This window comes from Rana temporaria, chromosome 3 (genome assembly GCF_905171775.1).
Source record: "Rana temporaria chromosome 3, aRanTem1.1, whole genome shotgun sequence".
In the NCBI taxonomy this organism is placed as follows: Eukaryota; Metazoa; Chordata; class Amphibia; order Anura; family Ranidae; genus Rana; species Rana temporaria.
Window position 1 is genome coordinate 134761005 of NC_053491.1, and position 20945 is coordinate 134781949.

Sequence of the window (20945 nt, forward strand, 5' to 3'; positions counted from 1 at the left end):
ATCCTGTCTCATGTCAGGGCAAATTAACATCAGCTAGTTCAGTCTCAAATGATGGCCTATATAAAACAGTGTCTCATTACTAAGGTGCCACACAAGAAACATATGGTGGGTAAAAGTATAGAGCTCTCTCAAGACCTTTGCAACCTTATTGTTGCAAAACATACTGATGGCCTTGGTTATTGAAGGATTTCTGAATGTTTCAGTGAACACTGTTGGGGCCATAATCCGGAAGTGGAAAGAACAGTATTTCACCATAAACTGGCCACGACCAGATGCTCCTCGCAAGATTTCTGACATAGGAGTGAAAATAAGTATTAGAAGATTTGTCCAAGAGCCAAGGACCACTTGTGGAAAGCTTCAGAAAAACTTGGAGTTTGCAGGTACAATTGTTTTAAAGAAAACAATAGGTAATGCACTCAACCACCATGGCCTGTATTCACGCTCACCACGCAAGACTCCATTGCTGAAGAAAAAAGCATGTTTAAATGTGTTTACAGTTTTTGTGAATATCTACGGCCGGGTGGGCGCTCTCTCCATCTGAGTGGACGTTCAGGAACGTCCCTCAGAAGGAGGGGGATTGCACATGTGTCACCCAGACACGGCACATCTCAGATCGGCAGGAGGGCTCTGTGATTGGCCCTCCTGATCAAATGACGGCCGTGTCCAATCACAGCCATCATGTGATGTAAACAGAGAGCCGGTTGCTAGACGATCGGCTCTCCTCTCTTTACAAATTAGTTGTCAGTGAGGAGAGGAGAGCGGATCGCTGCAGCCGGCAGGTGATCAGTGTGTATGAGCTGTTTTTTACAGCCTAGTAACACACAATGTAAAACACACATGTCCCCACACAGATGTCCCTACATAGTAAAAACACCTGTCCCCCACATATGAAGCAGTAAAATCGCATGTCCCAATGATTATCTGCACACATAAATTCCGTGATCACCCACGCACATCTGTACATGATCATTTGTGTACATATGTCCGTGATCACACAAACCAATTATTATACACTTAACAGGATTTTTTTTTTACCAAAGACATGTAGCAGAATACATTTTGGCTTAAATTTATGACAAAATTTGCTTATATCGCAAAAAATAAAAAATGGAGTCATGAAAAAATACCACCAAAAGAAAGCTCTATTTGTGCGAACGAAATGATAAACATTTCATTTGGGTACAGCGTAGCATGACCGCGCAATTGTCATTGAAAATGCGAGAGCGCTGAAAGCTGAAAATTAGCCTGGGAAGGAAGGGGGTAAAAGTGCTCAGTATTGATGTGGTTAAATAAGCCCAGAGAATATCATTTTATAACTTTAGTCTTCATCATTTTAGTGATGCAAACAAGTTTTGCTATGCATTTTATCCAGCCACAAAGACTGTCAGTTTGCTGTCTTAGGCTAAAGAAGCATCATATCCTGTAGCCTTAACTTTACACTGTCACCTAGAATCAGTTATTAGAGCAGCTTTGCAATATGCAATATATCCTGTTGGGAAGAACACTTCCAAACTGAAATATTAGCTACTTCATGGCACAAAAAAAGTGGGTTAGAAAGACAAAATATAGAACAGGTAAAATACCACACATTGCTCAAAACAGCTTGAGTTCAAAATAACTATGAGTTTCTTGTTCTGTAGTGCATGGCACTTAGTCATAAGTTAAAACAAAAGTAGAAAACACAGGACTGGCGTGAGGTTCTGCTTTACATTATGACAGTAGTTCTATATGATATATTATTAACTACAAAATTACTTGTACATCTCAAGCAATTATACCTGTATATTTTATGTAAGTAGTGGCCCTGCAGTATAAAATAGTAGTGGTTGCCATTTTTTATGTCGCACGATATGTGTGCAACTGTATAAAAAAAATTAAGAAAAAAACTCCATACCGCGCTAATTCCAGCACTAGAAAATTACTCAGAACATTATACATATATATATATATATATATATATATATATATATATATATATATATATATATATGTATAATGTTCTGAGTAATTTTCTAGTGCTGGAATTAGAGCAGTATGGAGTTTTTTTCTTATTTTTTTATATATATATATATATATATATATTTTAGCAGAGACCCTAGGGAATAACATGGCGGTCATTGCAACTTTTTATGTCACACGGTATTTGGCAGAAATTTTTAAACCGCAAAAACAGTAAAGTTAGCTTAATTTTTTGTATAATGTGACAGATGATGTTACACTGAGTAAATAGAAATCTCACATGTCACACTTTAAAATTGCACACACTTGTGGAATGGCGCCAAACTTCTGTACTTAAAAATCTCCAAAGGCGATGTTTTAATTTTTTTTTTAAAGGTTACCTGTTTAGAGTTACAAAGGAGGTCTTGGGCTAGAATTATTGCTCTTGCTCTAATGTTCCAAGTGATACCTCACATGTGTGGTTTGAATGTCGTTTACATACAGTATGCAGACTTGACCTATGTATGCATTTGCTTCTGGGGGCGGGGACGGGGGCACTTTAATAATATATTTTTTTAATGGTTATTTAATTTCTATTTGTTTTTTTTTTACACTTTCCCTTTTTAACAAATTGTTTTGATCACTTTTATTCATATGACAAGTAATATACACACCCCTTGTAACAGAAGTAGGGCATAAGAGGTCCTCTTTATGGAGAGATGTGGGGTCTATGAGACCCCACATCTCTCCTCCAGGCTGAAAAACGTGAGATAAAAAAAGGAACAATCTCAGGCTTTCCAAACGAGTCCCCGAGATTATTTACTTCCGCCGACCCGGACGTGACATCATAACATCGCGCCCAGGCCTTCGCGAGTCATAGAGACTGCTGGGGACCATCTGGCCCTTGGTTTTCTCTATGACTAACTTCAGGGCTCGGCGGATTCCATCTCTGACTCCGACGGGCGAGCCGGTAGAAGCACTGGAGAGAGGCAGGGATGTCCCCTTCCGCTGCCTGTAAGAATGATCAAGCGGCTGAACAGCTGTTATGATTGTTCTTACGGTGGAGGAAATCACCGGCTGAAAAAAATGATATCTGAATGATGCCTGCAGCTGCAGGCATCATTCAGATATCACGACTGATTTCTTGTAACAGAATTACTCTTTATTACGGTAAAGCTATTTATGACACTAGAACTACCTCTTTATACAAACACTATCCATTAATACTCTTAAATAAACACATTGTCACTTATCTTTGATATTTTTGAATACTGTCCTTATGGTTTTCATTTACACTGTATTTCTTTTTAGGATACAAGTGGCTGAAACAATTGAAATCAATACCCATTTGATGTCAATCACATGTGTGGATAAAGACATTGAAGAACCAAATAATGTTCTTAGATACAAGCTGAATGCTCTTGATGATTTTTCAAAAGACAAATTTACTCTCACTAACAACATACTTACCGTGAGTATGGAACTGTTTTCTCTAAAATAAGATCCCTACCTAAGATAGAAAATGCAATATTGTAGATGGAACAATTAAACAATGTGGCTGACTGGGCAGTAGTCTGTTAGACTTTACATGACTGGCTACTCATTTGCCTGTTATCCAATTTTTCAAGCAACCAGTAAGACTGAAAAGCATTTTGGCACTCTATAAATAAGAAAAAATGTGGTATAGAAACAAAACCCATTTTCGCATGCTCTAGAGATTTTCATAAGTCAAACAGGCAGTTTCCAGGGTGGATGGAGCCATCGCCATGGTATAATTTCATGTTCCACCATTTTTCACTGTTTATCAGCTGTCAGAAGTTTGCCTACCACAGGATAAATGATAACGCTGTTGATGATAATAATGACAACCCTGCTAATGAATGTATTAAAATGGTTGTAAATGGTCGTGGAATCTAAGCAAAGCACATATATCTGTAGTGTTTTCTTATCTCTCTCCAAAAGTCTAAGTATTGTTTCTTTCTGGTGCTTCCTTCCTCTGTTATCAGCACAAGTGACTTCTGAGACGTTTTCACAACACATTAGATAATTTGTGTCAGGAGGGGGGAGGAGCTCTTCAGACAACTTGTCTATTTAGAACACCGTCCTTCTGCTGTGTGGAGGGAGGTGTGTTCCTTTCCTCCAATCAGCTCTCGCACACTGTAACTGCAGTCTCTCCACCCTCTCCTCTGTACTGCTGACAGATGAAGAAAGATTTTAACACTTTTCAATGGGTGTAGAGAAGAGAAGACTGCAAATAAACAAGTAAAACCTACTGTATGTAGAAGGATTTGTTTCATCTGAGGCTGTTCACTTTACTTGGTTCTTATCTCTCTCCAAAGGTCTAAGTGTTGTTTCTTTCTGGTGCTTCCTTCCTCTGTTATCAGCACAAGTGACTTCTGAGAAGTTTTCACAACACATTAGATAATTTGCGTCAGGAGGGGGGGGGGGAGCTCTTCAGACAACTTGTCTATTTAGAACACCGTCCTTCTGCTGTGTGGAGGGAGGTGTGTTCCTTTCCTCCAATCAGCTCTCGCACACTGTAACTGCAGTCTCTCCACCCTCTCCTCTGTGCTGCTGACAGATAAAGAAAGATTTTAACACTTTTAAATGGGTGTAGAGAAGAGAAGACTGCAAATAAACAAGTAAAACCTACTGTATGTAGGAGGATTTGTTTCATCTGAGGCTGTTCACTTTACTTGGTTAAAGTAAAGGTTTACAACCATATTATACTTTACAATTCTCTTTACTATAATTTAGAGTATGGTAAAAAAATTCACACATTGTGCTTTTAAATTGTATTTTACCCAGATATGAGTTCAAGTATGTTTCTATAAATTTGCTTTAAGTCTTGACACTAAAATAAAGGCTGAAACTTGCAAAGTGAACTTTCAAAAGTTAATGCTTAAAGCGGGGGTTCACCCTATTGATAAAAAAAAAAAAAAAAATTTCCCTCTAGCATAAAATTCGGCATAGTAGCGCGAGCTACAGTATGCCTGTCTTTATTTTTTTATCCCCGTACTCACTGTGCACTCGTAGATAAAAGATTACGACTCCCAGCGGGGAATGGGCATTTCTATGGAGAGAGAAGGTGATTGACGGCCGGCTCTGGCACGTCACGCTTCTCCGGAAATAGCCGAAATAGGACTTATGCTAAAAAGTTGTTATGGAGGGTGAACCACTGCTTTAAAACTTAAGGCATTTACAGATGAAATACGCCGGCATATTTTCAAATTTCCCGCGTCGTATCTTTAGTTTGAATCCTCAAACCAAGATACGACGGCATTTGGGTAAGATCCGACAGGCGTACGGTTTGGTACGCATTTGGATCTTAGGATGCAATACTTCGGCGCCCGCTGGGTGGAGTTTGCGTCGTTTTCCGCGTCAGGTATGCTAATTAGCTGTTTACGGCGATCCACGAAGCTACGCGCGCTCGTCGCATTCTCTTACGTCGGCTTTTTCCGTCGTAAAGTTCCGGATGCTATTTCAATGGCTTATATTTAGACTAGCCATGTTAAAGTATGGCCGTCGTTCCCGCGTCGAATTTTGAATTTTTTTTTTTGCGTAAGTCGTCCGGGAATAGGAAAGGACGTAACGCACATCGCCGTTCAAAAAATTACGTCGGTGCGACGTAATTTTGCGCAAAGCACGGCGGGAAATTACAAAACGGAGCATGCGCAGTACGTTCGGCGCGGGAATGCGCCTAATTTAAATGATACACGCCCCATTTGAATTAGGCGGGCTTGCGCCGGACGGATTTACGATACGCCGCCACAAGTTTACAGGCAAGTGCTTTGTGAATCAAGCACTTGCGCTGAAAACTTGCGGCGGTGTAAAGTAAATGGGATACGTTACGCCGCCGGAATTGTACATGAATCTGGCCCTTAGTATTTACTAGTTTTGAGGGTTTACTGAACACTTCAATTGAAACTTCATCCAGATTTATCTTTTGCTTTCTATAGAATCGATAATTGTTATTATCTACCATCTGTGTTTTCCTTTGAAGATTTACTCTTCTTTTCTGTTTCAATTACGGCCTGTACCCTGGACAGTAGGTTGGGGAAATCTCAGCAGCAGGGGCACACACCTCACAGAAAAACAGGCTTTCTAACTCTACCCACACTACAATCAAGTGTTTTATTTCTTCATTTTAGAGCTTTACCCTACTTCCATTTCCAGTGATAGGGTCAAAGACATCAGAGAAAAATTCTAAACCCACTATATCTAAGTCAATATAAAAGTTGAGTTCCACTTTAACTTTAATAAACCATATGCATTGGGACAAGAGTCAGTTTATGTATTCAAAGCATTAGATTTACAATGTATTTATTGTATGCTTCACTAACAATGTTTATTTTTACAGACCGGACCTGAATACTTAGACTATGATAATGATGAATTTGCTGGAATGCAGTTCACACATAATCTTCAGATTGAAGTGTCGGATGATGGGACACCTTCTTTGACTAGTAAGTCAAAGTCATTGTAACATTTGTTTATGCTGTTGTACATTGAGCAATGATTACATGTTTAAAGATCATTTATGTAAAAAGTTCAAATACAATGCAAGTAACCTTACCTAACATAAAAAAATGTGTTTTTGTGCCCTTGCAGAGACAAGTGTAGAGAAATGCATGTCTATGCACATGGTGTGAATGAGATTTAAAGTGGATGTAAACCCGAAAAAAAAATCATTAAGGCTTGTACAGTATAGGATTGTGTGTCATCTGTGCCCAGTCTTGCCACAAAGAGTTAATCCAGCTCTGAGCAATCCTCGTATCTTTTTTAAGTAAGATAAAAACTGATACACAGAGAAGTAGGAGTCAGTTCTTCCCCCTTGCTGTGACAGAAAGGTGATTTACATATCTCATGCACTCCCCTCCTTTCTTCTTTGGCTCTCCCAGGATTGTCTGCTTCACACGTCAGCATGATTCTGCATTCTGAAGTCGTGTGGTGACTTTTCTGGGTTTTGACTGGATGTTAGTGATCATAGCAGGAGTTCAGTGTAAGAAATGCACAGGAGAAAATGCATGTTGACAAGGGGAGTGTAGAGATGAGTGGAGAGTCTATGGACATCACGACCCCACCCACCGAGCTCCGGACAACAGACCCACCCACAGAATCTGGAGTTTTTTGGGTCTCATAACAGACAGATGGGAGACATTTGACAGGTAAGGATACATGCAGGAGAGGGAAGAATATGCAATCCCAAACTGGTCTTTTTACAGATACCTGCAAGTCAGGCATGCCCTGGACCCACAATTTGGGAGGAAGGTACCAGAGTGGAGAAAATGGCCCTTCTCAGGAAAGTGGTCAATGCTAGGACATTTAAAGGATTAATCTCTGATATGTATAGGTGTATAAGTAAGGCAGGTCAGGAAGGAGAGATAGAACCTAACAGTAGGACCAAATGGGAGAGGGATATTGGATCAATAACTGAGCAATGGAATCGTATTCTGGCATTAGGGCTCAATGTCTCACTAATCCTCCCTCACAGATTGTATCACATTTAGATTTGGTACATAGGTCGTATTATACGCCCTTGAAGCTGTTCACATTTCGGAGAAGACCAGGTGCGAAAAATGCTAAAGATGTGGGGATAGGAGGGATGACTTGGTACACATGGTCTGGCGATGTCCCAGGCTATATAGGTATTGGAAGGGGATAATAGATAACATTTATTTTGTATTTGGGACATTGCGTAGTCTTGGAGGCCAACATTTGTGTCCTGGGGCTCATGGAAGGAATGGTATGTCAGGAGACAGGCAGATTGCAATAAATAGATGCCTGTTTCAAGAGAGGAAACTGACAGCACAGAAATGGTAAACAAAAGATCCCCAACGGTAGTAAAATGGATGAAAGTGGTAAAATATATGATTGAGAAAGAGAAATTTATATATAGAAAGAGGGGAAAGAGCAAGAAATGAGAGGATATGGAAGTGATGGTTAGAGGTGGGCTAACCCCAGTTATAAAACAATGGAAGTGGGTGTGTAGGGGGAAGGAAAGGACGGAAGAAAGGTATAAGTGTGTAGGATGAATGAGAGGAGAGGGAGGGGAATGGGGAGAGGGAGGGGAATGGGGAGGGGAGGGGGCGATGTAGAGAGAATGTATTTTTTTACTATTTATGTATTGTTGTAATTATTTTGTATTTTCTAAAAAAATTATTTTATTTTTAAAAAAAAAGGATACATGAAGGAGGCATGTACAGTATATCCTTATAGACAACCAAGTGGTTTAGAAAGGATAAGAGTGGATTTACATCCACTTTAAGGGCTGGCTTGCACTATAGCAGAGAACTGCATTTTTCGGGAGAAAACACAGTTTTTCATTAGAACACACAGGAAACCAATGTTTTTCTGTGTGCCCTGTCAGCCCTCCCTGGCAGCCATCAGCTACAGGGAAGTGTAGAACAATTCAGACATGTTGCATTTTTCTGCACCACCCTGCAGATGAGCTCAGTCGAAATGCACTCAAAATGTCTGCAGCAGAAATCACCCACTGACTAAATGGGTCAGGGATTCCCTACCCTGCTGAACACATCGAAAAATGGGATGTTGTTGGCATTCTCATAGCCCCGCTCAGCTGTGTTGATATTTTGTCTCCTTCCGGGGAGATGTCATGTAACATATTACTGTGATAATACCAAATATAAACATGCAATCAGTAACTGCAACAAGATGTGTAGACTCGGACATTGGCTGTTTGTCCGTTCGGCGAACAGCCAACAATTTGGAGTGTTCGTGGCAAATTCAAAAAGCCGCGGAACACCCTTTAAAAGTCTATAGGAGAAATCAAAAGTGTTAATTTTAAAGGTTAATATGCAAGTTATTGTCATAAAAAGTGTTTGGGGACCTGAGTCCTGCCCCAGGGGGCATGTATCATTGCAAAAAAAGTTTTAAAAGACGGCCGGGGTTCAAAGTCATTAAAGGAAACGGCAGGGGTTCCCCCCGTCATGTCATTAGGTAACCCCTGCTTTCTCCTTACGCAAGGAGAAAGCTGGGGGTTACCCAATGACGTGGACGGGTGACCCCGCCCCCTCTTATGCGTCATGGGGGTTTTGTTTCTCGCTGGGAGACTGAGTGTGTGGAAACTGGAGCATCGCTGGAGAATGGATCATCGTTGGACATGGACAGACGGGATTACATTGCTGGACTGGATTACATTGCTGGAATTTATTTTTTATTTTTAATAAAGGACTGTCCCAAGCTGTGTCTGTTTGTTCTTTACAATTTACACTTTATTTGTGAAATGGTATGGGTACAATGTACCTCGTTACCAATTCACATAGGGGGGCTGGGATCTGGAGTTCCCCTTTGTTAAAGGGGGGTTCCAGATTCCTATAAGCCCCTTGCCTGCAGACCCCCACAACCACTGGTCAAGGGTTGTGGGGATGAGGCCCTTGCCCCCATCAACATGGGGACATCCTCCCCATGTTGAGGGCATGTGGCCTGGTACGGTTCAGGAGGGGGGATGCTCTCTCATCCCCCCTCTTTTCCTGCAGCCTGCCAGGTTGCGTGATCGGATAAGGGTCTGGTATGAGTTTTTGGGGTTCCCTTAATATCCATACCAGACCTGATATCGAATTTGGGGGGACCCCCATGCTTTTTTTGTTCCCCTTAATATTCATACCAGACCCAAAGGGCCTGGTAATGGACTGGGGGGACCCCTGCCATTTTTTTCAATGACTTTGATCTGTATTGCCGGGACCCGACAATTTATGAATATCTGCAAGTAGTTTTAAATTATTATTTTTTCCTTTAGAAATTACATTTTGTGCAGGGACAGTTCTAAGCATGGGAAACATGCGCTACTTTACAGGTATACTATAGACAGCCCCAGGTATGAAATTTAAAGCAATATTTCACTTTTAGTGTTTCACTGTAAGCATTAAAATCACTGCTTCAGAAAAAATTCTGTTTTTTTAACTTTTTTTGCATTGATACATGTCCCCTGGGACAGGACCCAGGTCCCCAAACACTTTTTATGACAATAGCTTGCATATTAACCCTTTAAATTAGCATTTTCAGGGCAGTGGGTTAACTCATTACAGAATGTGAAAAAGTAAATAACTGTCATGAAATACTAAGCTCCTACATACAGGGTCTGCAGAAAATAAGAAAAATAAGTAAATGTGATCAAACTGTCCAAAAGTCTAGACAAGCAACATTAATAATACTGTGTTTATGATTAACTCAATTTTCAGGTACAGTGACGGTTATTGTAAGAGTAACACGTGTAAATGAATTTGATCCGAAACCATTAGTAAATGTGTTTCAAGTGGCTGAAAACAGCCCAATTGATGCATTTGTTGGAACAACCAGAGTTACAGATATAGACTGGCCATTTGACAATATCAAGTTCAGTTTTGCTGGAGGGGATTATGGTAACCCACCAAAGTTCTACATAGAGTCAGACACAGGTAAGGTGCTCACTTTTGTAGTAATTTTAACCATTTACTGTTTGGGCTGTCTAAAGAGCATCAGATGAATTATAGTCCAATCTGATAACACCACATGAAGGTAGATGTTAGAGAATTCAGAATTGCTTTATTCATCTGTCAAGCTCCTCACTAAAACACACAAACTGGTTGTGTTCAGTATTCATCAGCAACCTTGTGTTTCTACATATACTGTGTGTGTGTGTGTGTGTGTGTGTGTGTGTGTGTGTGTGTGTGTGTGTGTGTGTGTGTGTGTGTATATATGTATATATATATTTTTTTGCATATTTGTCACACTTAAATTACTCAGATCATCAAACAAATTTTATTATCACACAAAGATAACCCGAGTAAATAAAAAATGCAGTTTTTAAATGATGGTTTCATTTATTAAGGCAAAAAAAAGTTGTCCAAACCTGCCTGGCTTTATGTGAAAAAGTTATTGCCCTCTAAACCTAATAAATGGTTGTGCCACCCTTGGTGGCAACAACTGTAATCAAGTGTTTACAATAACTGGCAATGAGTCTTTCACATTGCTGTGGAGCAATTTTAGCGCACTCTTCTTTGCAAAATTGTTTTATTTCAGCCACATTGGAGGGTTTTCCAGCATGAAAGTCCTGTGTAAGGTCAGGATTAAGCATCTCAATTGGATTTAAGTCTGGACTAGGTCACTCCAAATCTAAATGTTGCTTTGTTTGAACCATTTGGAGGCTGAGGTCACAACTTAATGGCTGGACATTCTCCTTTAAGATTTTCTGTTAGAGCTCAGAATTTATGGTTCCATCAATTATGGTAAGTCGTCCAGGTCCTGAAGCTGCAAAGCAGCCCCAGACCACCACACTACCACCACCATGTCTGACTGTTGGTATGATGTTCTTGTTATGAAATGCTGTATTAGTTGCCAGATGTAACGGGACGCACACCTTCCAAAAAGTAAGATTTTTGTCTCATCAGTCTACAGAATTTTTGTCTAAAAGTCTTGGGGATAATCAAGATGTTTTTTGGTGAGATGAGCCTCTGTGTTCTTTTTGGATGCCATTTTTTCCCAGTCTCTTTCTTATTGTTGAATCATGAACACTGATCTTTCCTGAGGTCTGCAGTTCTTTAGATGTTGTTATGACCTCCTGGATCAGTCATCGTCATGCTCTTAAGGGTAATTTTTGTAGGCTGGCCACTCCTGGGAAGGTTCACCACTGTTCCAAGTTATCTCCATTTGTGGATAACGGCTCTCCCCGTGGTTCACTAGAGTTCCAAAGCCTTAGAAATGGCTTTGAACTCATCTTAGATCGGTACATGTACATTACTTTGTTTCTAATCTGTTCTTGAATTTTTTTAGATTGTTATGATGTGGGGCTGTTTGTGATCTGTTGGCATGCTTTACTTTGTCAGACAGCTCATACCTGGGTGTGGCAAGTGAAATTTAACTCAGCCTTCCAAAAAATTGTGGTTAATCACAGTTCATTCATGATTCGGCATGGGAGGGGACAATTACTTTTTCACATAGGGCTAGTCAGGTTTGAACAGCTTTTTTCCTTAATAAATTAAAATTTTATTTTAAAACTGCATCATGGATATTACTCAGGTTATTCTTGTGTAATATTAAAATTTGTTTGATGATCTGAATAATTTATGTGTGAGAAATATGCAAAAAGAAAAAAAAATCAGGAGGGGGCAATTTTTTTTTTTACAAATAAACATTGTATGTGCTATTGAATCTGCCCATCAATGAGAATTTAAGACATGAGACTTTGCTGATGTACAAAACTGTGTAAACATACAGGGGCAGATTTGCGTAGATCTGCGGCTTTGTGAATCAAGTTTTACGGGCAAGTGCTTGATTCACAAAGCACTTGCCTGTAAATTTGCGGCGGCGTAGCGTAAATCCCCCGGTGCAAGTCTGCCAAATTCAAATGATCCGGGTAGGGGGCGTGGATCATTTAAATTAGGCACGTTCCCGCGCCGAACGTACTGCGCATGCACCGTCCCTAAATTTTACCGACGTGCATTGCGCTAAATGACGTCGCAAGGACGTCATTGGTTTCGACGTGAACGTAAATGCCGTCCAGCCCCATTCACGGACGAGTTACGCAAACGATGTAAAATTTTCAAATTTCGACGCGGGAACGACGGCCATACTTAACATTGAGTACGCCACCTAGGGGGCATGTTTATCTTTACGCCTCGTATCTCTTACGGAAACGGCGTAAATGTACTGCGACGGGCAAGCGTACGTTCGTTTGCCTAACGACGTAACGACTCATTCGCATATTCTACACCGACCGCAATGGAAGCGCCACCTAGCGGCCAGCGAAAATATTGCACCCTAAGATACGACGGCGCAGGCCGTCGTATCTTAGGCATGTTTAAGTGTATCTCAGTTTGAGAATACATTTAGACATATGACGGGCTTAGATTCGGAGTTACGTCGGCGTAACTGCTGATACGCCGCCGTAACTCTTTGAGAATCTGGCCCACAGACTTCTTTAATCCAAGATACAAACTGAATACCCTTACAATGTGCATAGTAGGGATGGGTGAATCTGCTTGGGTTCTCGCCATCAAGAGTTTGGCAAGTCCTGTTTGAAATGTGATGAACCTAAATCTAGTGAGGAATCACATTTTAGTTTTTGGGGAAAAAACGCTGTTAATAAATTATGGATATTTTTTGGGTTATCAGACAAGCTACTGTCAAAAAAGACAAGGGAGGCTGGGCACTGCTACAGTGCCTTGAAAAAGTATTTATACTTTTTGGAATTTTCCACATTTTGTCAGGTTACAATCAAAAATATTAATGTATTTTATTGGGATTGTATGTGATAGACTAACACAAAGAAGAACATAATCGTGAAGTGGAAGGAAAATGATAAATAGTTTTCCATTTTTCTTTTTTTACAAATAAATATCTGAAAAGTGTGGTGTGCATTTGTATTCAGCCCCCTTTACTCTGATACCCCTAACTAAAATGTAGTGGAGCCAATTGCCTTCAGAAGTCACCCAATTGGTAAATAGAGTCCACTTGTGTGTAATTTAATCTCTTAGAGAACCTTAGTGAATAAACAGCATCATGAAGGCCAAGGAACACATCAGACAGGTCAGGGATAAAGTTGTGGAGAAGTTTAAAGCGGGTTAGATTATAAAAAAAACAATTCAAACCATCATCTGAAAATGTAAAGAGTATGGCCCAACTGCAAACATACCAAGACATGGTCGTCCACCTAAACTGACAGGCTGATCAAGCAGAGCATTCAGAGAAGCAGCCAAGAGACCCATAGTAACTCTGGAGGAGCTGCAGAGATCCACAGTTCAGGTGGGAAAATCTGTCCACAGGACAACTATTAGGCCCCGTACACACGATAGAATCCATCCGCAGATAAATCCCAGCAAATGGGTTTCTGCGGATAGATCCTATGGTGTGTACACGCCAGCGGATCTGTTTCCGCGGAGAAATCTCCTCTGGGATGGATTCCAGCAGATCGGATATTTGCTGTGCTGCACAACAAATCCATCTGCTGGAATCCATTCCAACGGATGGATCCGCTCGTCTGTACAGACTTACCGGATCCATTCGTCCAAAGGGATTCCCCGCACGCGTCGTAATGATTTGACGCATGCGTGGAATTCCTTATATGACAGCGTCGCGCCCGTCGCCGCGTCATAATCGCGGCGACGGCGCGACACGTCATCGGCAGAGGATTTCCGCGCGGATTTCAATGCGATGGTGTGTACACTCCATCCCATCGAAATCAGCGGAAATCTTTGAGAGGATTTATCCGTGGAAACGGTCCGCTGGACCGTATCTGCGGATAAATCCTCTCGTGTGTATGGGGCCTTAGTTGTGCACTCCACAAATCTGCCCTTTATGGAAGAGTGGCAAACAGAAAGCCATTGCTCAAAGAAAGCCATAAGAAGTCTCATTTGTAGCTTGTGAGAAGCCATGTGGGGTAATGCAAACAAGCATGTGGAAGAAGGTGCTCTGGTCCGATGAGACAAAAATTTTACTTTTTTGGCCTAAAAGCAAAATTCTATGTGTGGCTGAAAACTAACACTGCACATCACCCTAAACACACAATCCCCACCGTGAAACATGGTGGTGGCAGCATCATGTTGTGAGGATGCTTTTCTTCAGCAAGGACAGGGAAGCTGGTCAGAGTTGATGGAAAGGTGGATGAAGCCAAATACAGGGCAATCTTAGAGGGCAATCTTAGAAGAATACCTGTTATAATCTGCAAAAGACTTGAGACTGGGGTGGAGGTTCACCTTCCAGCCTAAATCCAATTGAGAATCTGTGGCAAGACCCAAAAATTGCTGTTCACAGGCACTATCTAACCAATCTTACAGAGCTTGAGTTGTTTTTCAAAGAAGAATGGCCAAAAATGTCAGAACAAGAAAGGAAAAAATTGGACGGGGCTTTGAAAGCCCCAAAAGACACTTGGATTTGAAACAGTGGTTTTGAATTAGAAAATGCTATTGATACAAACATTTAAAATCCATAAAAAATTTAAACAATTAAAAAAACATTTATAATTTTCCTTCAACTTCACAGTTATGTGCCACTTTGTGTTGGTCTATCACATAAAATCCCAATAAAATACATTTACGTTTTTAGTTGTAACATGACAAGGGTTATGACTACTATTTCAAGGGGTATGATTACTATTTTAAGGCACTGTATGTGCAGCAAGAAGAAGGTTCAAGCCAACATTGATAATACAGAAATCTTTTAAATAACGTGCCTTAAATGTGTACATGGTGTTATGGAGCAGTTCTCATAAACAGTCTCAGCTATAGTGTACACTGACCACTGAGGCCCCGTACACACGTCCGAGGAACTCGACGTGCCAAACACATCGAGTTCCTCGTCGAGTTCAGTGTTGAAGCCGCCGAGGATCTCGACTTTCCTCATTGAACAACGAGGAAATAGAGAACATGTTCTCTATTTGGCCCGACGAGTTCCTTGTCGGCTTCCTCGCTGAAAAGTGTACACACGACCGAGTTTCTTGGCAGAATCCAGCTCCGGTCGAGTTTCTGGCTGAATTCTGCCGAGAAACTCGGTCGTGTGTATGGGGCCTCACAGAACATATTTGACCAGCAGATAGAAATTGCACAGTAGTTCACTGAGGTTGTCCCTGTTCTAACTGAAGCCAAATTTTCCTACCTCTGGCTAATTTCTATCAAACGCACATTAAAGCGGAGTTCCACCCAAAAGTGGAACTTCTGCTTAAACCATTTCTCGCCCCCTTACTATTTTGGGGGGGGGGTGGGGCCTTCGTTAGGAGTGGGACTTCCTGTCCCATTTCTTCCTTCCACCCAGGGACCGCTTAGGTGACTCGTCATATCGCCTTAGGCCGCCCTCCCTGTAGGCGATCACCTGGGACACGTGACAGGTCCCAGGCGATCACCTGTCCTCTCCTAGAGCACAGCGCGGCTCGCGCATGCACAGGTAGTGCCTGGCCGTGAAGCCGAAAGCTGTCACGGCCGGGTGCCCACAGTCTGAATGGAGGCGCCGGCGGAGAGGGGGGAGACGAGCGACGCTCCGGGAGGCCGCATCGCTGGAAAGTGGAGCAGGTAAGTGTCTGTTTATTAAAAGCCAGCAGCTAATATTTTTGTAGCTGCTGACTTTTAATAAACACTAACAGACTGGAACTCTGCTTTAAGTATTAAGAGCCAATATAAGTTATAAGCGGGGAAAATGTGTCCAGGAACAGAGGGCCAGATTCACATACCTTTGCGGCGGCGTAACGTATCCCGTTTACGTTACTCCGCCGCAAGTTTTCAGCGTAAGTGCTTGATTCACAAAGCACTTGCCTGTAAACTTGCGGCGGCGTAGCGTAAAGCCGTCCGGCGCAAGCCCGCCTAATTCAAATGGGGCATGTACCATTTAAATTTGGCGCGTTCCCGCGCCGAACGTACTGCGCATGCTCCGTTTTGAAATTTCCCACCGCGCTTTGCGCGAAATGACGTCGCCCCGATGTAATGTTTTGAACGGCGACGTGCGTTATGTCCTTTCGTATTCCCGGACGACTTACGCAAAAAAAAAAAAAATTAAATTCGAGGCGGGAACGACGGCCATACTTTAACATGGGCTGTCTAATATTACACCACCTAAATAGCAATCGCAACTTTACGACGGGAAAAAACGACTAGCGACGACGTAAGAGAATGCGACGAACGCGCGTACCTTCGCGGATCGCCGTAAACAGCTAATTTGCATACCCGATGCGGAAAACGACGCGAACTCCACCCAGCGGTCGCCGAAGTATTGCATCCTAAGATCCGAAGGCGTACAAAACTGTACGCCTGTCGGATCTTAGCCAAATGCCGTTGTATCTTTGTTTGTGAATTACAAATAAAGATACGACACGGCAAATTTGAAAGTACGCCGGAGTATCAGCAGATACTCCGGCGTACTTTTTCTGTGAATCTGGCCCAAAATATTTTTAATCAGGGAGAACTGGCCAAAATGTACTAAAGAAAATGAGTACAGCAGGTGTTTTACTAAAAGAATTAAAAGGCTGCAGACGACACAGCAGTCGAAAATTGCCCAGCAAAAGTACAGTTTTAATCAAGGATAATATGCCTAACCTAACATTTATTTTATTTATGGGCATGGGGTGTACAGTGAATGTGAGTGATATCATGTGAGGTGGTTTAGGTGCACACTGTTCTTGCACTTAGCTTTGCAACAGAGTGCTGTGAGAAAAAACAGCTCCAAGAACAGACAGTCAGTAATGTGGTGAGTGAATCGGGTAGATAACAAGTGCATGTTTAGCTTTGTGTACATAAAACATAAAAAAATTATATAAACATAATAAAAAAAAAAATGCCCAAAAAATAAAACCCCAGAATAGCCCAATATTAATGCGGAGGTTCACCCTAAAACAATTATATACCATTTCATCCAGCATACTGCCGACATGTACAGTATGCTGTTTTGTTTTTTTTGCGCTGTACATACCGTTTAATCGTTCTTTTTCTTTTCAGACTCCCGCGGGGAATAGGCGTTCCTATGAAGAGGCGTATAAGATTGACGTGCGGCTAAGGCGCGTCACGCGTTCCGAAAATAGCCGGACTGGGACTCGGCTCTATACGGCGCTATACGGCGCCTGCGCACAGACTAGGAGCTGGCTGCACAGGCGCCATATATAGCCGAGTGTGTGACGCGCCTTAGCCGCACGTCAATCATCTACGCCTCTTCATAGGAACGCCTATTCCCCACGGGAGTCTGAAAAGAAAAAGAACAATTAAACGGTATGTACAGCGCAAAAAAAAACAGCACTTTACATGTCGGCAGTATGCTGGATGGAATGGTATAAAATTGTTTTAGGGTGAACCTCCGCTTTAAGAACAAATAAGGCAGAAAAGGGATTGATTGTTCAAAGAGCTAGCAATCAAAATTAAAGTACAATGTCCTAATTGACCCTATGCATTTTATCAGCATTCCCTATTCTTTTCATATTATAGCTTCCAATGCACTGACACTATGGCTGCTCTCTGACACCCCTCTTTCATAGTAAGGAGACTGCTTTATCCAAAAACCACCTTATATTAGTGCTTTTAACTCTGCTGGCCAGAATTTAAAGGCCATGCATAACCAATATAACTTCTTTGGGACTTCAAATCCTGAACCTGCAGGATTCACCCCAACCCTTTGTAGCAACAAACCTAAACCTCATCCCTAGTAAAAAATGAGCCTAAAGTTTCATCTTCTGGCTTCAAGGCAGACAAAAAGATATTCTATACATTTATTTTTCATATTTACCTAAATAAAACAACTAAAAATGTCTTATTATTTTTTTTTTTTTTTAGTCCTGATCATAATAAATGAAGAAATGATCTACAAAATTATTATACATTCCCTTTCAGCAATTCATTTCTTTATTTATACCTACAGCCTCCTCACTGGACAGTGTATCAGCATCACATGTTAAGTGAGCAAGGAGCTGGCCCACCAAATAATAAATCTGACCAGGAATACAGCAGAGGGAACTTAACCACTAGGCTACTGCCCGCCGTAAAATGACAGCGGGACGATAAGCCTCTCGTTCTGGGAGGACGTTGTATGACGTCCTCGCCTTCCTGAGCCACTAGGGGGTAGGCGGGCGCACCCGCCGCGTCACTGGGAACCCGATGCGTGTGCCTGGCGGCCACAATGTCCGCCGGGCTCTGTGTGCAAATACAGAGATCCACGTCCTGTCAGGGAGAGGTCACCTCCCCCAGTCAGTCCCCTCCCCCCACAGTTAGAATCACTCACTAGGGTACACATTTAAACCCTTGATAACCCCCTAGTGTTAACCCCTTCCCTGCCAGTCACATTTACACAGTAATTAGTGCATATTTATAGCACTGTTCGCTGTATAAATGTGAATGGTCCCAAAATAGTGTCAAAGATATCAGATGTGTCTGCCGCAATATCGCAGTCACAATAAAAATCACAGATCCCCCCCCCCCCATTACTAGTAAAAATATATATATATATATATATATAAATCTATCCCCTATTTTGTAGCCGCTATAACTCTTGTGCAAACCAATCAATATACGCTTATTGCGATTTTTTTTTTCAAAAATATGTAGAAAAATATGTATCGGCCAAAACTGAGGAAAAAAATAGTTTATATATATTTTTGGGGGATATTTATTATAGCAACAAGTAAAAAATATTTCTTTTTTTTTTAAATTGTCGCTCTTCTTTTGTTTATAGCACAACAAATAAAAACCGCAGAGGTGATCAAATATCACCAAAAGAAAGCTCTATTTGTGGGGGAAAAAAATTAAAATGTCATTTGGTTACAGTGTTGCATGACCGCGCAATTGACATTCAAAGTGTGACAGCGCTGAAAGCTGAAAAATGGCTTGGGCAGGAAGGGGGTGAAAGTGCCCAGTATTGAAGTGGTTAATGACCAACAAACGTGTCCATATGACAAGTATAGTCAGTCAAAATTACAAATGTTTTGGCTGATTAAGCAGTAATCATATGTACATACTGTACATATAGTCATGTACTTAGCGAATTGAATATACATTTGTGGACATTTGGTAGCACTGTGACATTGAATCATCAAAGTATGAAGAAAAAAATATTTTTGAAGGTTATTTATTCTGTCAGCTGTTGGAATGTACACGTGTGAAGCTTATTAAATACAAAGATCTAGACATGTGCAGAACGAAAAAAATTGTTTTGATGCGATTTGTTATCTACATAAATTTGTTTAGTTAAACTAGTTTTCATTTGTTTAATTTGTTTTCGGGATTCGCTTTGTTTATTTGTTTTCAAATCGATTTGAAAAGTTGTCGAATCAATTTTGAATGGTTTTCGAATTTGAAAAGTTTTCGGATATTTTTTTCCAAAAATAATAAAATAGAATAGAAAATAAAGGAATAAAAAAATGATTTATTTTATTTTATTTTATTTTCTATTTTATTCTTGGAAATTGGAAAACTATTCAAATTTGAAAAGTATTCAAAAACTATTTGAAAACGTTTCAAATTTCGTCTGAATTCAAATTTCGTTATTTTAGATTTGTTTAACCCCTTGCCTAAGCAGGCACTTACATCCCCTTCCTGCCAAAGCCATTTTTCAGCTTTCAGCGCTGTCGCACTTTGAATGACAATTGCGCGGCCATGTAACACTGTACCCAAACAAATTTTTATAATTTTCTTCACACAAATATTTTTTTTTGAAAAAAATATGTTTTTTACCTAGTTATACAATTTACTGACATAAACTAAGTAATTTTTCGCCTTCACTGATTTGCGCTGATGAGGCGGCACTGATAGGCTGAGCTGGTGGACATTGATAGGGTGGAACTTATGGGCACTGATTTGGTGGCACTGATGAGGAGGCACTAATATGCCCACCTATGGGCACTGATAGGTGGCACTGATATGTGGCATTGATGAGCACTGTTAGATGGCACTGACGGGCACTGTTAGGTGGCACTGGTGGGCACTAATAGGCGATACTAGTAGGCACTAATAGGCGGCACTGGTGGGCACTGATAGGCGGCATGGATAGACAGTACTGATGGGTGATACTGATGGGCATTGATTAACAGCAGTGCTGGGCATTGATGGGCAGCACTGATAGGCATCACTGATAGCCAGCACTGACTGGCATTACTAATGGGCACTGATTGGTGGCACTTGTGGGCAGTGGTGGGCACTAATTGGTGCCACTGGTGGGCACCGATTGCTGGCACTGGTGGGCAATGGCAGGCACTGATTTGTAAAACTTAAATTGACATACTGTAATCAGGGCACTGATGATCAGTGCCCTGATTACATTCCTACATGTCCCCCTGTGAGGAGATGCCGCTGATCGGCTTTTCTCTCCTCACACTCTGTCAGTGTGAGGCGAGGAGAGCCGATTACCGGCATCTCTGTGTTTACCTGTGACACAGCCGATCACATGGTAAAAGAGCCACGGACGTGGCTCTTTACAGAGATCAGGGCTGCGCCATTGTCCTAGCAACACTGTGCGGCCACAATCGCCGTGCTGCACGACCCCTCAGGTGCGCAAGAGTGGCTGTTCTGGAACGCTGTCATATATGAATCAGAATGAGAGCCGCACCG

At 41.4% G+C, this 20945-nt stretch overlaps 1 protein-coding gene across 1 annotated transcript in view; it reads left to right on the forward strand.

Moving 5' to 3' along the window:
- The window catches only part of LOC120930382 (cadherin-related family member 4-like), a 122205-nt gene that overhangs the window by 68857 nt on the left and 32403 nt on the right, over positions 1–20945 (forward strand). The window contains exons 14-16 of the mRNA XM_040341572.1: positions 3250–3409; positions 6299–6404; positions 10140–10355. Of these exons, the coding sequence (XP_040197506.1) occupies positions 3250–3409; positions 6299–6404; positions 10140–10355 (482 nt within the window). The remainder of the gene's footprint in view (positions 1–3249; positions 3410–6298; positions 6405–10139; positions 10356–20945) is intronic.